Source organism: Megalobrama amblycephala, linkage group LG4, assembly GCF_018812025.1.
Source record: "Megalobrama amblycephala isolate DHTTF-2021 linkage group LG4, ASM1881202v1, whole genome shotgun sequence".
In the NCBI taxonomy this organism is placed as follows: Eukaryota; Metazoa; Chordata; class Actinopteri; order Cypriniformes; family Xenocyprididae; genus Megalobrama; species Megalobrama amblycephala.
In genome coordinates, this window is record NC_063047.1 from 3,624,018 (window position 1) to 3,643,173 (window position 19,156).

A 19,156-nucleotide genomic window follows, 5' to 3' on the forward strand; every position below is an offset into this window, starting at 1 on the left:
TCTTTCTACATGTGTCTTTTCTGAAGGCGTTAAAAAGAATTTCCCTTTTACCTTTTAAAACAGCACTTCTAGTGAAAGTCTGTATTTAGCTGAGTGAACAAAATACTGCATTTGTGCTGAGCTTGGACTTACAAACGTAAAAATATACTGAACCAGGGAAGCGAAAATAATTTACATGTAAAACTGGATCTGAAACTGTTTTAAGGATAACTGAATATGGAGTTACGGGGCAAATGAGGCAAAATGTAGAATGAACAGAACCACCCTTCAATAAGATGCTATTAGGAGTATAAAGTTTGAGTCTGCCATGAATAATCTTGCGTTCAATACTAAACAGAGCTCTTTTTAAACACTGATGAGTGGCTATCAACTTAATGCATCTAATATTTGGAGCTGTATGATTTCTTTCAAAGTTCAAGGAATATTGTAAGAAGTTAAAAGGATTAGTTCACTTTAAAATGAAAATTACCCCAAGCTTTACTCACCCACAAGCCAGGCGTATATGAATTTCTACTTTTTGATGAACATAGAGTAATATTAAAAAAATATCCTGATGCATCCAAGCTCCACACAGGGGTTAATAAAGGCCTTCTGAAGCGAAGCGTTTGTACAAGTAAAATATCTCGCTTCCGCCAGACCGCCTTCGGTATTCAACTTAGAAGAAAGCGTAATGCCTCTTGCAGTTCAAAATGCTTGCGCCATGTCCTAAACCTATTCAACTTATGAAAAAGCTTTTTTTGTGGAGTGTGTTTATGATGGATGAACTTTCATGAGCTTCATACTCATTGGTCCTGTTCACTGCCATTATAAAGCTTGGATGCGTCAGGATATTAATATATCTCTGTTCATCAGAAAGAATAAAGTCATATACACCTAGGATGGCTTGAGGGTGAGTAAAGCTTGGGCTAATTTTCATTTTAAATTGAACTAATCCTTTAACTCAGCATTTGTGGGATGACAGTCAATTACTACAGAAAAGTATTTTACCTCATTCCTAGAGTTAGAAGAATTGGAAGTGCATAGGGCGATGACAATCATTCAAATGCACTCTAAAGTACAGCCAAAGACTTGTTATATGTGTTCTCAGGACCTTTGTTATATTATCCAGTCATTCAACTTCGATGTCACAACCATGAAACACTGGAAAAACGTTTATAACACGCGTAATACAAATGTGTGAACCAGAATGGAACTGTTCACATGGTGCAAACTCCACTCAGAAAAGGAGACATTAAAGATCAAGTAATAAACTTGCTTTTTAAATTCACAAAAATACAAGCTTCACATTTTTTCCAGCAATGTTTACAAATTGAATAGTTAATGCCATTAAATTATTTCCTTTTTTTAAAAAAAATCAAATTATACATGATTAAAATCAATTTTAATTTAATTTAAAAGACCAATACTGTACACAAAGAATCCAAATCAAAATTTTATTGGAAGAAAAAAAGGCCACAAGCACAAGCTCAATCTATAACACTGAGAACGTAAAGGACATGCGTTCACTTCAGGTGGAGCGCTACTGAAAATACATGAGTGAACAGAAAGACAGTAATGGGCAGCTTCTGGAATGAAGGACAAGAAAATGCTGAGACAACTGTAAAAAAAGGATTAAAATGGAGAGAATAAAACTGGAGCTCTAAAAGAAGTCCACATCATCTGGTGCGTCTAAATCACGATATTCAATGATATTGCGAGGATCTCCGCGCATCATTCTGGAAAAGACCGATTAAAAGGATATTTTATTAGAGCTTATCTATTAACACCCTAAAAGAGCTTATAATACATCATCACTCGTGTGTCCTGACTGCATTCAGATAAAAAACTGAAATACAAATCACCTCACCGATTGTTTCTAGGTTTTCCAGGGTAACCGCCTTGTCCGCGGAAGTTGTCGTAGTTGCCCCTGCCACCTCCACCATACTGGTTAGGTGGGTAAGGAGGTCCACCTGTTAAAGGTTGAGAAACACCTTAATATGGCATAATTTAACATTGATAAAGGTGACAGGGCTGGGCAAAATTTTGATTTACAAATGCACTGCAATGATGGTCTGTCAGTGCACAGATTCAGTTAATTAACACTGCAAAATTCATGTAAATTCTGTACAGAATTGAGTGAGTATAAATGCTTTCGCTTTTAAAAAGGAACCACTAGATCTACCATAATTGTTGCACCAGAGTTTAAAAACTGAAATGCATTAAAATTGATTTGGAATTGCATCACGAATCCCAGATGATGATCATTCGCACTCTAGCTATACTTCAACACACACCTCCATAACCCATAACTGGAGGTCTGGGCTGGCCAAAACCCATGAGACCTTGAGGAGCCTGAGGTGGGAATGGGAGACCTCCAGGTGAAAGCACTCCTAAAGAGAGAAAGAAAAATAGAAACGTTCATTTCATATCTCTGATTAGTGTTGTCACGGTTCCAAAATTCCAGTAGTCGGTACCGATACCATGAAAATTTTACGGTTCTCGGTACCAATTTCGGTACCACAGTAAAATCTATTGAAACTATTTCACTATTTTATATAGCCTATTTTAAAAACATTAAATATGATTTGGAGTGTGTGTGTTTGTGTGTGTATATATAGGCTACCTCAATGAAATAAATTTTGAAATATAAAAAAAATAAATAAATAATTAAATGCTCAAACATCCATTGTGTACTGTTGAAAAAAACAGCATATGCTGGTAAGGTAGGTTTTGAAGCTGTATGCTGGTCAAATGCTGGTCCTAAACTGGTCCTGCTGGTCCATACTAGTCCTAAGCTGGTCCTGGACCAGCATAAACCAGCTCAAACCAGCATACCAGCTTCAAAACCTACTTTACCAGCATATGCTCGTTTTTTCAACAGGGGTAACAGACGTGCGTGTTTATTTTAGCTATTCCGTCAGTGAAACAACACACTACAGCCTGTAAAACTATGAAATAAATATCGGTAAATAATTGTAACCTAAATAAAGTTAAATATTATTTCAAAAAGCATTCGTTTTTTATTTCCACACAAAGACGCGTCATATATAGCCAAAGTCCCGTTATTACTTTGATATAGCCGCTTTGCGCTTTGAGAGGGATGTGGGACACGAGCAGTAAAGAGACCATTTCTCTTTAATAATATCTTCGTTATCTCCTGATGTTACAAACAACTGACACTTGTTGTAAAATGTCTGAAGAGCGTGTTTTATCCTCCGCAGGGGCAAGACATTCAGGCTGTTTGATTTAGCGCTGCCAGAGAAAACGAAAGTAAAAATCACTGGTGTGTGAAACGCGCTTTACAAATAAAGTATATATATATACAAATAAAGACGTGCAAGCAAAAAGGTTTCTGTCCTACGGTGTTTTTCTACTTTACCACAGTAAAGAATGCGAATAGCCTATAATAGGCCTAAATGCGAACGAAAGAATCGTTATAATCCCCTGCGTGAGTGAAGATTTGGGAAAAGAAACAGATTCCATGTTCAGTGGAATAACTAATGGAATAGCTATTGTTAAATTCTCTGCTAATCAGGTGACCAGATCGCGATTCGGAAAACAGAATACGAAGCTTAAATGTATGGACTCACGCACCTCTCTTATTCTGCATTAACCAAAATGTTTCCATGGCTGCGATGTCACATTTAATTGCTAATAGGGCTGCACGATATATCGCATGAGATTGTCACACGCATTTCGTCAGTAAAGCCGGTTCCCTGATTACCGCTAAATCGCCATCACCTGCTTTCAAATAGAGCGCCATTTAATAGACAGAGCCGTAGATCACTGAAAAACCACGCAATATCGGGTTCATATCGCAGATGAATCGACTTCGATAATGAACCCGATATTGCGTGGTTTTTCAGTGATCTACGGCTCTGTCTATTAAATGCCGCTCTCTTTGAAAGCAGGTGATGGCAATTTAGCGGTAATCAGGGAACCGGCTTTACTGACGAAATGCGCGTGACAATCTCATGCGATATATCGCCCAGCCCTAATTGCTAACCTATTATTTCTTCTGTAAACAAAGCTTTGTGCTTCACTCGTGTCATATTAGAATATTACAAGTAAATACTGGCACAGCCCTATCAGTGGGTACCGAATATACCCGGATTCTCGGTACTACCGGTACTACAGAAATGCTGGTATCGTCACATTTTCAAAATTTCAGTACCGACTTGGTACCGAAGTACCGGTACTTTTGACAACACTATCTCTGATAACACAATTTCTTTCAATACCGAATCAACATGATTGACAGATGAACTGAAAACAATTGGTGTAGAAACAATTTTCAAATTGCTTATAAAATTACAAAGAAACGCCAGGTAACACTTTAAAATTTTGAAACAGAAAAACTGAAATAGTATTTTTTTTCTTGTGAAACCTACTTGAATAATCTTTATTTAATACTTTTTTTTACAGCTTGCTTTACCTTGTCCTGGACCTGGAGGGGGTGGTGGTTTCATCTCTGGGATGGAGGGTCTTTTTGCATCCATCAGAAAGTTGTTGAAAAAGACCACCTCTTTCTTTACTTCCTCAATCTTGTCACCGTGTTTGTTTAGGATGTGCTTCCTCACAAACTCTGGGCCCTAGAGAGATTAATTGATCGTTTTATTGATTTTGTATAAAACAAAACATCCTCCTTAAAGCTTAAGGCTACCAGATGAACTAGTACATGAACAAAGGAGCATGTTTTTAAAATCACCCACCTTAAACTTTTTGCCACTTAGAGGGCAAAGCCACTTGTCTTTGCCCAGTTCCTGTGTGTTGGCCAACACAAACTTTTCAACTTCCTGTTCTGGATCTTTGCGGCCCATCTTCGCTGCCTCATCTTCAGACAGGCTTTCCTTCACACTGAACAAGTGTCCCAGCTTCTCTTCAAATGTCTTTTGCCAGTCAGACACTACAAGGTGGTCAAACAAATAAAAGAAAACTGGTCAAACAGAATCAGTGATTCTCAGTTACATTTCTTTGCAATTTGTTGCATCTAGTCGTGTCCTAAACCTTTGGCTATTGGTTGAGTCAGAGACAGTACTTTAATGCTAGATAAATTACACACTTCAAGAAGTACTGTCATTTCTTACCTTCTCTGTGAGTGATGCGGTTGGGGGGAATGGGCCCTCGCACATGGATAATGCCACAGCGGTTTGGCATCTCATCCTCACTCGGGTACTCACAGGTGTTGTAATAATCAATCGAGTGTACGATACGCAGATAGAAGAGGAGACGATCCAACACCTGGGAGAAAACCAAAACATATTACACTCCTGAGGAAATACAAACTTTATTTGTTAGTGGACCGAAAAAGCAACAAACTGAGATAAGACCTGAAAGTCTGATTTAAAATTCATCTCATCCAAAATAATAAAATATTTAAAACATATATATTGGAACAAGTGGCCTAAGATGAATCATTATAAATTAAACCTATTTTATGGGTTACAGTTTTTTGCATAATTACATCCATGAAAATTTAGCACAAGAATTCCCCTTATGACAATAATGAGAATGATTATAAAAATGAAATAAATCTGTGCTGGACATGTTAAAGTCTCTTTCAGACCTTGACAAGTTTTTCATCTCTCTCCACAGTAATCTCGGTGGGATTTCCCTCTTTGGATCCATCCTCGGATTCGGCTCCTCCTGCACTTCCTAGAAGCTCTTCCTCCTCTGCACTCACTTCCTCTATGAGGTAATCAGTGATGTTTTTCAAAATGGGGTTCTGAGCAGGGATCTTCAGAAAAAGAGAAAAAAAATAATTACAGAAAAAAAATCTCAGTCAAGATGATGCACCAAAATGACTTTACCAAAACCAATTTTTTTTTTATTTAGCTGAAAACCCAAACCAAACTAAGTTTAATCAAATCAATCAATTATTTAATATGTATACAAACATTTAAACTACACATGAAGCAGTTTGTATTTAAATTCTGATAATATAACAACTCCAATACTTATTTAGTTGACAAACAGACTACGGACAGTTAATTCCTGAGGTGAATGTAACATTACTTGACATTGTTTACTAGCTATTTTATTGACATCTTTCTGCTGGTGACACACTGATTGAATTATTACATGAGACCTGATACATTTCAGTAAGTTGTTTTGTTTATTTAAACATAACTTCTGATGTTCATTCATGTTTATTTTGAGATTTAACTAGTTAACAGGAAGAGATGATCTGTCATGCCACAATATTGACAATCCAGCTAGTGTCCTAACAGCTGACATGTTTACCTATTGCACCTTATCCACATTGTGTGCATGAAATAGACACTGACAGTCAAAACGCATCAGAGAATTGCTATACAAATATCACTGTTTCAGCCCTCCAAAACCAAAAATTGACAATGACAAATTTTGGTGCATCACTAGTCAAGGCTATTTAGAATTATATCAGTCTGAGGTTGTGCAGGTGAGAATACCTCTAGAGCGGCTGTCTCTTCTCTGGGTTTGTGGCTCCAGAGCCTCTCCCTGTCATCCAGTGCATGGATCAGTTTAGCAGCCATCTTGATGTCATTACGGAGAACCTGCTTATGCTGAGTGATTCCGTTCACATTACGCACACGACGCGCCAAATCTCGATTGACTCCGGGAGCCAACTCACAGTCCCGCAGCTGGTCAAAGAGGAACAGGAGGAGAGAATGAGCGAGACGTTTGATATGCATGATGGTTCTTCGGCCGATGATTCTAGAACTCACCCGGATGTTCTGCAGGTTCCAGCAGATCTCTTTGATGTTCACACTTCTGTCGAAGGTCACCCAGCAACGCCTGAAAAACCTGAGTCACACACAGATGAGTCAATTCACACATCAATTCATATGGATTTGTTTTACGATCTCTTTATGAACTTCTTGAAGCATCAGTGTCAGTTGCGTAGCTGTCAACGGAGGAACAGAATTCAACTTACCTACGCTCTGGCTGTGGTTCTGACAAACAAACGCGCATAAATCCTGGATAACGTCGACACAGCTGCCAAAAAAGTGCCAAGTCTTTTAGTCATCAGCATTCAACAACAATGACAATAACAGGAAAATTCAGCAGTGTTTGGTGTGAAAACTCACAGCGACGATCTCCGCTTTAGATATGGTTGGAGCGATGCTCCTCATGAAGAGAGAGCAGGTCCTGTGAAGAGGTCGAGGTCGTGGAGGCTGATCATCCTTCGGCTTCTTCTCCTTTTCTTTCTCCCTTTCCTTCTGTTCATCCGTCCGCTCCTTTACATCAGCGGCTTTAAAAGACCAGAAACATGGTTGTCACAACCATGGGACTTTGACACTGACGATTCACTGTAAGAAGCCTTGACACTGACCTTCCCCCTCCTCTTCTTCCTCTTCCTCCTTATCCTCTCCCTCGTCAGGTTCTCTCTCTTTCTCGGAGGGTTTCTCAGAGCAGTGAGAGTTCGAGTCAGAGTCAGAATCGGATTCGCTCTCAGATGCACTGGCTTCATCTTCACTGTCTCCACTGTGCTTCCTCTTCCTCTTCTTACTCAGCTAGTGAAAAACAATTTTCCACAGGAGTTTACATAATTAATGGGAAGCACTGGAATGGCAATATACTGAACTGCATTGAATGCAAGTACAGTCCAGCCCAACAGATGGCGCATAAACTACCCAAAGCGGCAGAACTTGGCCAACTAACCTTCTTGGGTTCTGGGATTGGTTCGGCAGGTGCTTCTTTCTCAGTCTTCTCTCCTTCACTCGCTCCTGCAGAAGCAGCTGCATCCTTCTCTGTCCCCTCATCACCCTCTCCCTATTGACATGCAAAAATTAGGCATCATCGTTCTTCCAAATACTGCATGACCCTTTGCTCCATTAGGAAACATTCACTCACCATCTTATCTTTTTCAACAGAAGGTTTGCGCTCAACATCCACAGGCCTGGGCTCATCCCGTTTGGGAGGTTCAGAACCAGGTCCACCAGATGAGAGTCTCTCACGCTCCCTCTCCCGCTCCTCCTCTTCCTCATTGGGCAGTTCTAAGATGCGCAGGTCATTTTCCCCTCCTCCTTCCATCTTTATCACGGCTAACAAAAACAAAGGAAAAGCATGCATTGAGGAAATGTACATTAAAGGCCCTGATATAGGATGTGGCGAAGAGACATTGTGATTGGGTATGGGAGTGGAATTACTGACCACACATTTGACAAAACATTTACAAAAAGTTTGAAATACGTGAACAGCAGTTTACCGATAGTGAACATCCTGACGCCACTCACACTGCTGAGATCGATGTTTAGATGAATATGCAAATATGTTAATGAGATAATTTGGTTTACGTGCAACCAAGTCAAATAATGTTTAGTGAAGTTTTAAGTATCAACTGAAAAGAGCACAGATCTCGGGTAATTAAAATGAAGATTGTTTTTAAAAAAACTAGAAATAGATATTGTCAACCCAGATAGTGTTCAGAAAGCTGACATTTATCTGTTGTAGCTTTTACACATTGTGCACACAAAATACTGACATTTAAATCGTGCCACTGGAGAAACACTAATCAAATGTCACCGTTCCATTCAAAACGGTCCAATGAATTGAATTTTTTTGCATCACCAAATGGACAGTTTGGAATGACCTGAAGGTGAGTAAATGACAATTTTCATTTTTTTAAGATTAAAATGAGCATGCAAATGAAAAGCACTTCTCCATACCTGCATCTAAAATCTTGGTGATTTGTGGAGCACGCTCTATGTCCAAAGAGACAGGGTCAAACCAGTTATTGTCCATGAGATACATGTAGACATTCAACCGGTTCTGTAGAGCACTGTGGGATTCTGCTTTGCGCCTCCCAGCCTCATCCGGGTGGTACTTTGAACGGAACCTGACAAGCGGACAGAGGAGAAAGAGGGGAAAAAAAGGGGTGTTTGGGGAAGAAAACTTGTGCGTTAGCAACTATTTCCCAGTCATGCAAGCTCTAACCTCAAAAATTAGTAGTCCTAACCTGCCTTCTAAATATATCTGTAAGTGCTTTGATAAATCTAATGTCAGCCAACAATTCTTAAACTAAACAATTATATCTAACAACCTTATTATCCCACATAGTTGTCCCACTTTCTGTCATATGAGCTCTGTTCCAAAACTACTGAGCTGCCTACACAGGCAACAAAAGCATGCTCCCAAGACTGTTCCAAAAGTTAAGCAGCATAATTTTGTTGCCTTGTAAGATTTGTTCTTTTGACTAGATTCAAAGTCAGCATTGCATGTTTCCTTCCAAGATGAGAAGAGGACAATAAAAATATTATAAATACACATAAATATTCAGCAACATGTCATTGCCAAACTGTAGAGAATTTCAAATCATTCCACTAATGAAGTTTTGTACCAGTTAAGATGCTTAAGGTAGAAGGTAGCTGCCTCAGGCAGTAGACAGCTCACTAGGTTTTTGAATAGAGCATGACACCAATTTGTTGGCTACAGTTAAGTGCACTTGTCAGTCTTAAAACAGAATATAAAAAATAACTTGTGTGTTTAAGTGTGTGTAATACAGTAACACTCACCACCAAAGAAGAAAAAGTAAAAAATTAAAAACAATAGAAACTGAAGCATTATCAAGAAATCAAAGTCAAACAGTTGGGTGAAACATTTTCCATTGTGTGCACTAAATTTACCTGATGTACTCCCCGCATTACAACACATTTACACTGAGAGCGGTCTTCTCAGAGGAGTGTGTACATTTGGGGGGGGGGTTTGATTGATCCAAATATCAAAAACGAAAAAGAAAAGGGAAGAAAGGCATCACACACTACAGAAAAGAAAAAAAAAAATCTTTCCGTGAACGCGGCGGCGGGTTTGGATTGTGAGTGTTCGGCTGTCTAGCTAAGAGCCCTGGTACTTGGATTCTAATGGCAGCTGCATTGTGCGCAGTGCAAACCCTGACTAGCTAACAGCGACTCCTGCGATGGGTCCAAGAGCTTTTCTCATCTTCCAATGCCTTGTGGTGATGGAGGGAAGAAGGATTTGTGTTAATTTGTAAACCAAAAAACAATGCAAAAACCTGAAATGAAATGAATGTTTAAAACATCTGCATCAAGTCAATGACGAGACCAATTCAGTTGCTGTAAAGACAAACTGATGTCATTATAGACATTATCATTCGAACTTATGACAAATGATGAAAATGTTCAAATTTCTATGTAAACAAACAAGCCTCAAAACACTGTGGTAATTTATTAACTATGCATGATGCACCAAAATTTTAGCAACCGAATATATTTGGTCAAAAAATGTCCAAAACAGTAATGTTTAATTAGCACTCCTCTGATGGTGCGTTTCAACCCGAGTCAGTGTCTATTTTCACTGTATCCGCATCAGTTCAAAGCGCATATGAACTGATCATCTCGTCCTCTATACTACAAGTTATAGCAGGAAATAAACATGATCAAATGGTGTTGGGGGGAAAAAAGGCAGTATCATCTCTCAAATTACAGTAGTCAACGTTTGAAGTGGATTAAAAAAGTTCTTAGGACAACTTTGATGAAAGGTTTTGATCCACTTCAAACGTTGACTACTGTATTTTTGCTTTCATTTTTTAGCTAAAAAAAAAATTCAGTTTCGGTAAAAAAATAAATCTTTTCGGTGCATCACTTGTATATTTGACTACAAAGTCGCACTGATTAGTACAAAAAGACAAAACTCTATGGCCTTTTAACAATTAATCCATTCTAACTAGAGGCCAAATGTAGTTATAAACAGAATAGTCAAATCTTCAGAGGTGCAGGATGCAGAAATTAGCCTCTTCTTTGTTGAGATGCAGGACTTGTTTCGCCACTCTCTTGCGATCGCTAGCTTTATGCACAAACATCACCTAAACAAAACACTAGAGCAAAAACAGCAACTGTTGTCGTACCACTCTTCATCTTTATGGGCCAGGAAGAAGTCCTGCATCTGCTGACGCCTAAAATCGATCTTGTACTCATTGTAGCGTTTGACCGACTCCGTCTCATCCACAGAATCATCCAGAGACAGCAGGAACTCCTTAAAGGTCTTCATCACAGGAGGGGGAGGACCAAGATCCATATCGTGGATGTTTCCCAGCCTGGATGAAGACCAGAGATGAAGAAAGGTTTAACACGGAGGTTAAATGATAGACTTTAGAGATGCTTATTTCCTTCCTGCTCACCTGGCCTGAATGGGGATGCCATGATGGGGCTGCATGAGGTGCATATCAGGGTGACCCCACGGCTGAGGAGGGGCATAGCTGGGTCCTCCACCGCCTCCATAACCCAGATCATAGCCACCATGGTATGGGTCGCCTCCATGGTCATCCCTGAGAATACACATGAGAGAGAGGAAGAGCGATTCTAAGACAGGGGTGTCAAACATACGGCCCGCAGGCCGAATACAGCCCACAAAGGTGTCCAATCTGGATGATTTGAACATTATAAAACAGAGCGGCATGGTCCACCAGCCATACATCCAGTTTTTAGTTTTATTTTGGTCAATCTCTGTTCTGGACTTGCAAACAAACTGTGCACTGCAGCACTGTATGACAGGGCTAAACAAAGTTATTCTTTTTCTATGCAAGTTCTTACCAGTCTCTCCTCATGCGCTTCTGCTGGGGGCTCATGTCATGACGTGGAGGGGAAAATCTCTCTCGTCTGCCCCTCTCGTAGTCCCGGTACTCTCCTCGGCTGCGCCGCTCACGGCCCCTGTCCCACTCTCTAGCCGAGGGCCGCCAGTAAACGACAACGACAAGAAATATATATAAAAATCTGCAAGCCTTTTGACTATAAATAGACAACATACCCCACCTGAATTATAAATACCACTTGCCAAAGCATGTAACAAATCACGATCAGTTGTGCATACAGTAACACTTTACAATCAATTGGTTGGAAAAATAAGAATGTGTTAATTCTGAGTTTTGTTTACGGTAGAAGCTGTAAAGTGTGGTGTTGCATGGTTTCAACAAATTAATATTATAGTTTTATATACTGTTGACCGTTCTCTTGCGCAGATTAATTCCCTCTTCCTCACCTGTCATTCCAGTCATCTCTGCGGCGGTCCTCTCTCTCCCGTGAACGATCATAGTCGCTCCTCTCTCTGCGGAATTTGTCTCTGCGTCTGCGGTCGTACTCATCATCGCTGTCGGCCATGGCGTTTAAATAAGGACGAGTGTCAGAAAAGGTTTGCTGTGATACACAACAGAGTGGAAATGAATAATTATTATTGACAGATTTTATCTACACCAGACTTTACAATGCACAAATGCATCAAAATTCCAATCCCACATTTCTCTTAAAGGGATAGTTCATCCAAAAATGAAAATTTTATCATCATTTACTCACCTTAATGTTGTTCAAAACCTGTATGAATTTCTTTCATCTGCTGAACAGAAAAGATGATATTTTGAAGAATGTCAGAAACCAAGGGTCCATTGACTTCTATAGTATTTTATTGCCATAATATGCAAGATAATGGGGTCCATGAACTGTTTGGTTAAACATATTCTTCAAAATATCTTCTGTGTTCAGCAGAAGAAACAAACTAATGACAGAATTTCCATTTTTGGGTATCCCTTTAAAACAATGACTCGACACTTCCTATTTTTGTTAATAGTTTGTTTGCAGACACAGAGAGGACTGTATGAAATTAATAATACAACCATGAATACACATAAATCACATCAGTAACACAGACTATGAACACAATAGGCAGCGCCATGCGCGCGCGACGAAATCGTATAACGTTAACGTTATCCCAATAAACCAACCATCAACTTAACCAGGAAAACCAACGTAGTGTAAATTATCGACCATTTTAGATACCCAAAGAACAAGTAACGCGATTATTCATAGAATAATCACAGATTAAGAACAAATGGCGCGTATTCATACCGGCTCCGTCGAGTTACGTAAGGGAAAAGTCGCTAACCGCAACAAAGAGGGACACGTTCAGACAAATTTGGATAAATATAACTTATGACTTTCAGTAAATGTTAAAAATGAATGGTAAAACACACAATAATGGTTTTATGTCCAATACTAACCAATAACTTGGTTTAAAAGGCTTTACTGAGGCAAGCTCCCGCCAGCACACGACCGTCCTAAACTACAGCAGCGGAAGTGACGATCATATACTGAACTACAGCGCCACTGTGTGACTGGATGACCGAAATACTGCTGAACTATGGAATTGGAAATGTGTGGGGGGTTTTTTCTTTTAAAGAAAAATACAATTATACGGAGCCTCTTACATGACATGCAAGAAAAAATTAAATAGTGCTTAAGTTTTAGTAAATTGAGGGAACAAATAGTAAATTGTGCGCAGGTTTTAGCCTACTACTAAAACTGTTTCGTTCCCTCGATTTACTAAAATGTACGCACTATTTACTATTTCGTTCCCTCGATTTACTAAAACGTGTACACTATTTAATATAGTGCGAAACAGTAAATAGTGAACGAAAAAAGTAAATAGTGCGCAAGTTTTAGTAAATTGAGGGAACAAATAGTAAATAGTGCACACGTTTTAGTAAACGAGGGAACAAAATAGTAAATAGTGCGCACGTTTTAGTAAATTCAGGGAACGAAATAGTAAATTGTGCGCAGGTTTTAGCCTACTATTTTTTTCCCTTGATTTACTAAAATGTGCGCACTATTTACTGTTTCGTTCCCTCGATTTACTAAAACGTGCGCACTGTTTACAATAGTGTGAAACAGTAAATACTAGTGAACAACATTGTAAATAGTGTGCATGTTTTCGAGGGAACGAAATAGTAAATTGTGCGCACGTTGTAGCCTACTATTTTTTTTCCTGTGTGTCATGTCTGGGGCTCTGTACAATTAAACTAACCATTAACGTGAATATATTTTTTAGCTATTCTAAAATATTAACTTTTAAAACTAGTAATTTTATAAGGATTTTCAAACAGATAATTTGTTTAGACCGATAAACTTGCCTATAAATTGTGACGCACTATTGTAAAATCGGGGGTCGAGACAAGATGGCGGCCAAGACAGACGTTGAAACGGTTTTTGCTTCTATCTTCTTTGAAACGACTTGTCATGGTTTAAATCTTTAAAAAAAAAAAAAAAAAACTTGAAACCACCGTGTAAATCAAAAAAAAAAAAAAAAAATTGAGACATTCTCAAATGTCCTGATCATTTTTCAGTTTGACTAATTTTAATATTTTTATTTTTTAAAAAAGGTATTATTTATTGATAAATTATAATAAATAAAATAATTATTCAGTTGTGCATAATGGAAGAAAATAAATAATGGTCGGTAATGGCGCGCTGGAGCGGAAACTTCAGATCTCTACATCATACACATCGACGTGAGACCAGCTCAATCCAGTGCAGCTGTAGTCGATCCGTGTATCTCACAGATCGGTGACGTCTCCGTGCGCGGCGCCCGAAAGAGGAATAATAATCAACCGAAGAGAGACGTGCTTCCTGCAAGACTCAGCAATGGATGTCAGTCGCTGCATTAAAACGCCCAGAGAATGGCTCGGCGTGCTGTGCACACTACTTTTACTCTCCGAATCGGTTGTGTGTGACAATGCAAACGGGAGGAAGGAGCAGGAGTGTTATAATTACGCCGGTGGACACGTTTATCCCGGAGAGGCTTTCCGCGCCCCCGTCACTGATCATTCCTTACACCTGAGCAAAGCCAAAAGTGTGTTAATCTCAATTATGCACATGAAAATCACATGCATGCTCAATGTATGCGTTTAAATTAAAAAATTGGGCTTAAGTATTTTTTTGTAAAATCTATTAATTGTAAAGCAAAATTATTGTGCATTAATCTCTAACAGCTGTCAACATATTAGCCTGTTAGCATTTATATTATTTGGAAAATACATGGAGTGATTTCAAATGAACGTCTGTTTAATTGCTATAAAACTTATTTTGAGAGAATGAGAGTTGCATAAATTGTTCCAGCAGGATATTTTGTCAGAATTTGATGCATTGTCAGTATAATAAATTCACATCAGCGTTTGAGTTATTAATATTTGCTATTTGTTTGTGCAAATCGAGTCTTTCTAACTCAGTTTGTGTTTTTCGGTCGCAGCTTTTAAGGACACGTCATGGTTTAAGACTTGGATCCAAGACAATTTTTTTCCAGCTTACATTAAGAAGGCTATTGAATCTCTTAAAGGGACAGTGCTTCACATACATGCTGATAGATCTGCTTTAATAATGTGCTAAACATTTTGTGATTCTTTCTGTTTTTAGTCTCAAAGCCAGCGCCACACTGGGAAGGAACAGCTGTGATCAATGGAGAGTTCAAGGAGCTGAAACTGTCAGATTACAAAGGAAAATACCTGGTTTTCTTCTTCTACCCTCTGGACTTGTGAGCATACTTTGACTACATAATGTACACTACCTGTCAAAAGCTGCAAAACATTAAGATTTTTTAATGCATTTACAATAATTCTCTTCTGCTCACCAAGGCTCTAAAATACAGGAAAATGTGAAATATTATTACAATGTTTTCTATGTGAATACATAGTAAAGTGCAATTTATTCCTGTGATCAAAGCTGAATTTTCAGCATCATTACTCCAGTCTTCAGTGTCACATGATCCTTCAGAAATCATTCTAATATGGTGATTTGATGCTCAAGATTTGCTGCTTAATATTTTTGTGGAAACTGAGATACTTTTTTTTTTATTCTTTGACGAACAGAAAGTTAAAAAGAACAATATGTAATATTTTTTTGCAATATTATAAATGCATACATGTTTATTGTCACTTTTGGTCAATTTAATGCATTCTTGGTGAATAAAATTATTGATTTTATTTTATTTTTTAAATCCCAAACTTTTGAATGGTTTTCACAAAACCGTTTTCCAGCTGTTTTCAACATTGATAATAATCAGAAATGTTTCTTGAGCAGCAAATCATCATATTAGAATGATTTCTGAAGGATCATGTGACACTGAAGACTGGAGTAATGATGCTGAAAATCCAGCTTTGTCACAAACGATTTCTCTTGAATCCAATTACACAGCCTCCGTTGTCTTGATCCACAGCACGTTTGTGTGTCCCACTGAGATCATCGCCTTCAGTGATCGTGTGCACGAGTTCCAGGACATCAACGCAGAGGTGGTCGCTTGCTCCGTGGACTCTCAGTTTACTCATCTGGCCTGGTTAGACCACACACACTCTCTGGAGTGTTTTTGTAGTGTATGATATGTTATATAAGTGAGGACTAGGAATTGACTCATTGCCGTTTTTTTTGTTTTGTTTTTTGTTTTTTCATCAGGATCAATACACCCAGGAGACAAGGAGGTCTCGGACCAATGAAAATCCCTCTTCTTTCTGACCTCACTCACCAGATATCCAAAGACTATGGTGTCTTTCTTGAGGATCAGGGACACACACTCAGGTACTGAAACCAGGCCTTGTGTGACTATTTCAATTTTTTTTTATCATTTGATTATTTTTATGACTGGTCACTTATAAATGCCCTTTAGAACATCTACAATTCGGATGTTTTTGTAACCAGATTTTTGATTATTTTCATTTTTGGGCCTCATTGACCATATTGGGCCTTATTATTGTAAATGGAGTTTTACTAAATGTTTTTTCATCATCTATTTATGAGGTGTAACACTCATGTCATGTTTTGGTTTGATGCACAATACTAATGTCATAATGCCTTAAACAATGCCAAAATAGTTCAAATGTTTTACATCAGGGCTGAACTTGATTAGGATTGATTAGACTTTTTTTTTTCTCCCACATGCACAGAAATATTCACAATTCTGCTTAGCTAATAATACTGAATTATGTTAGACACTTATGCTTGCACTCTGCCACTGACTGCATACATTTAAAAGATTGTATTAAATTATGAATTTTATTTTAAATGTATTATTAATTATTATTTAATTATAATATAATTATTATTAATTATAACATGAAAGAACAATGCAACCTTCTGGTTTTACGGTATTTGATGTGTCACAGTGCTATTACTATATTTAATGCTAAATTAAATCTGTCTTTATTGTATACAATACATACAGTAGCGCTACCCATGATACATATTGTTGCATTTTTGTATTGCCATATATTGTGACATACTATTTATTGTTATACCCCTAATAAAAAACAAATAGAAAATCATAGACTTTAATTGCAGAACCTTGATTTTAAAGCTTTTTAAAGATTTTAAATCAGTGTCATGCCTGTTGAGTTGCATGGAAATGTTTTTATTCTCTGTTGTCTTTCAGAGGTCTCTTCATCATCGATGATAAAGGTGTTCTTCGGCAGATCACCATGAATGACCTGCCAGTGGGTCGCTCTGTTGACGAGACCCTCCGACTGGTGCAGGCCTTCCAGTACACTGACAAACATGGAGAAGGTACGGCATTTATTCTTGCATTGCCTTCTTTATAAATTCCTATTTTTATCTGACATGCTTTTTTTTTTAATAATCTTAAAATGTTGTTTACTAGAGCTGCCAAAGTTAACGCATTGATTGTTTAATCTATTTCAATCCTTAAAACATTTGAATGCAAACACATGTTTGGGATTAATTGTTTGAACAATTGGTCCTTCAAAATGGTAGACAATGGGTTTTCCTATTGCTTTACATTCAGGACCGAGTTATTGTTAACTAAAACTATAAAAAAAAATGTTTTCCATAGTTGAAATACAGCTGAAATGTTATAAAATACAAATATTAAATTAAATGACAAACATAATCTTAAAAATTTACATTTAATTAGAAATGTTGCCTTGGCAACTAAATTAGTTTAAAAAGAGTGAAAACAAAAATAAATTAAAGCTATATAGAAATATTTTTTTTTAAAAACTAATAAAAATGACTAAAGATAAAATTTAAAATCGAGACTGGAAAATACAAATAATAGCGAATTCAAAAAATGTAATAAATACTATAACAATATATAAGTAATACTAAAATGACACTCGTTCATGAGCGTGATCAGACGAAGTGAATTATTATTATTATTATTATTATTATATTATTAAATAACTATCTATACATTTATTTCTAGTGACTGTGCTATGAAAGACAATGTCCAAAATGTGAAATTCAGCTAAGAAATGGTTGATTGATAGGTTTGATTTAGAATTAAAGTAAACTAACCAAAGAAGTATTTTTTTATTATTAAAAAAAAAAAAAATTACATGATTAAATAAAGTGTTTAAATAAAGAATATTCTTTAAATCTGTGGCATATCAGTATTCTTGTCAGTAGATTTATATTATTTTCCATAAAGAAATTTTATATAATAATATACATTATCAGCCAAAATGTTGAAATGAAAATCCACCGCTATGTTCCTCATGCCAGAGTCCAGTATCTCTTAATCATATTTTATTAAATTAATATGGTTTAAGTTCTCTACACAAATAATATTACTCTGCAAACACTTTTTTAATAGTCAACCGTGAATTCATTTGAGAGTTTTTATCTAAAGCAAATTTTAAATTGCTCTCTTAAAGTTTTTTTTAAACTTGTTACTCGCCATGAAAATAGCCAAGGAAACTGGCATGGCGTTAAACGCCAACCAACCAGAATGTTGTAATATAAATGTCTTATATCATACTTGAATAAGAAGTATATGAGCATGCGCTGACATAAATGTAAGTGTTTTGGTGTTACTGACTCTGTGTCTGTCATGTCAGTGTGTCCAGCTGGATGGAAGCCTGGCAGTGATACGGTAAGATTTGATCTCAGATTTCAGTGTGTTTGTGTGAGCTCATATATGTGTTTCTTTGTAAATATATACAGTATCTCTCCCTCTCTCTTTCCTCACAGATTATCCCAGACCCCGCAGGCAAACTGAAGTACTTTGATAAACTCAAATAACACAACACTTGCAGTTTCACTAGAGGAGTTTGTTCTGGTTTCTGACCAATTACTGTTCCCAAAGCACAGAATAAAAGGAGAGTTTTGATAAACATGTAGTCTGTTTTGTCTCTGTGATACGTGTCTGATTTGTTTGAACGCCAGAACAGGTTTCCCATGAAATGACTGAAATCTTGGCAATAAACAATAGAAAATTCTATTGAGAGTTTTACTGCATGGGTAGTACTTCACAATAAGGTCTCATTTGTTGACATTTGTTAATGGATTAACTAACATAAAACTTTGTTAATGTTAGTTGTTCACAGTACATTAATGTTAACAGATGAAGCTTTGGATTAACATGAACTAAGATTAAAAAATGCTGTAGAAGTATTGTTAGTTAATGTTAA

General features: G+C 37.4%; 2 protein-coding genes across 6 annotated transcripts; one reads left to right on the top strand and one right to left on the bottom strand.

Moving 5' to 3' along the window:
• Positions 1–1,419: 1,419 nt before the first annotated feature.
• Positions 1,420–13,125, bottom strand: srrt (serrate RNA effector molecule homolog (Arabidopsis)). 5 transcript variants are annotated; one of them, XM_048186859.1, is made up of 21 exons: positions 12,968–13,057; positions 12,267–12,306; positions 11,956–12,110; positions 11,511–11,654; positions 11,099–11,245; positions 10,826–11,014; positions 8,631–8,800; positions 7,816–8,006; positions 7,624–7,734; positions 7,295–7,475; positions 7,050–7,213; positions 6,896–6,957; positions 6,687–6,765; positions 6,411–6,602; positions 5,546–5,716; positions 5,067–5,220; positions 4,692–4,885; positions 4,415–4,571; positions 2,274–2,369; positions 1,847–1,949; positions 1,420–1,715 (listed from the first exon to the last, which is right to left on the bottom strand). In XM_048186859.1, exons 3-21 carry the CDS (start codon positions 12,072–12,074, stop codon positions 1,640–1,642), a joined length of 2,700 nt encoding a protein of 899 aa, XP_048042816.1. In that variant the 5' UTR covers positions 12,075–12,110; positions 12,267–12,306; positions 12,968–13,057; the 3' UTR covers positions 1,420–1,639. The 5 variants fall into 5 exon arrangements, with proteins under 5 accessions (XP_048042816.1, XP_048042817.1, XP_048042813.1 ...); XM_048186860.1 differs by lacking the exon at positions 12,267–12,306 and having other exon boundaries at positions 11,511–11,639; positions 12,968–13,125; XM_048186856.1 differs by lacking the exon at positions 12,267–12,306 and having other exon boundaries at positions 12,968–13,125.
• Positions 13,126–14,322: 1,197 nt separating this feature from the next.
• Positions 14,323–18,859, top strand: prdx4 (peroxiredoxin 4). The gene is made up of 7 exons (XM_048186862.1): positions 14,323–14,595; positions 15,156–15,273; positions 15,955–16,071; positions 16,188–16,310; positions 17,161–17,291; positions 18,584–18,618; positions 18,717–18,859. Exons 1-7 carry the CDS (start codon positions 14,388–14,390, stop codon positions 18,765–18,767), a joined length of 783 nt encoding a protein of 260 aa, XP_048042819.1. The 5' UTR covers positions 14,323–14,387; the 3' UTR covers positions 18,768–18,859.
• Positions 18,860–19,156: the final 297 nt, after the last annotated feature.

Bases quoted from the DNA above. Each gene is read 5' to 3' on its own strand.
- srrt (XM_048186856.1), bottom strand. From the start codon at position 12,074: ATGGCCGACAGCGATGATGAGTACGACCGCAGACGCAGAGACAAATTC. The intron at 7,214-7,294 runs GTCAGTGTCAAG...GGTCTTTTAAAG, and splicing joins GGAAGAAGAGGAGGGGGAAG to CCGCTGATGTAAAGGAGCGG. The intron at 6,766-6,895 runs GTAAGTTGAATT...TGTGTGACTCAG, and splicing joins GAACCACAGCCAGAGCGTAG to GTTTTTCAGGCGTTGCTGGG.
- prdx4 (XM_048186862.1), top strand. From the start codon at position 14,388: ATGGATGTCAGTCGCTGCATTAAAACGCCCAGAGAATGGCTCGGCGTG. The intron at 14,596-15,155 runs GTGTGTTAATCT...TTCTGTTTTTAG, and splicing joins ACACCTGAGCAAAGCCAAAA to TCTCAAAGCCAGCGCCACAC. The intron at 15,274-15,954 runs GTGAGCATACTT...CTTGATCCACAG, and splicing joins TTCTTCTACCCTCTGGACTT to CACGTTTGTGTGTCCCACTG.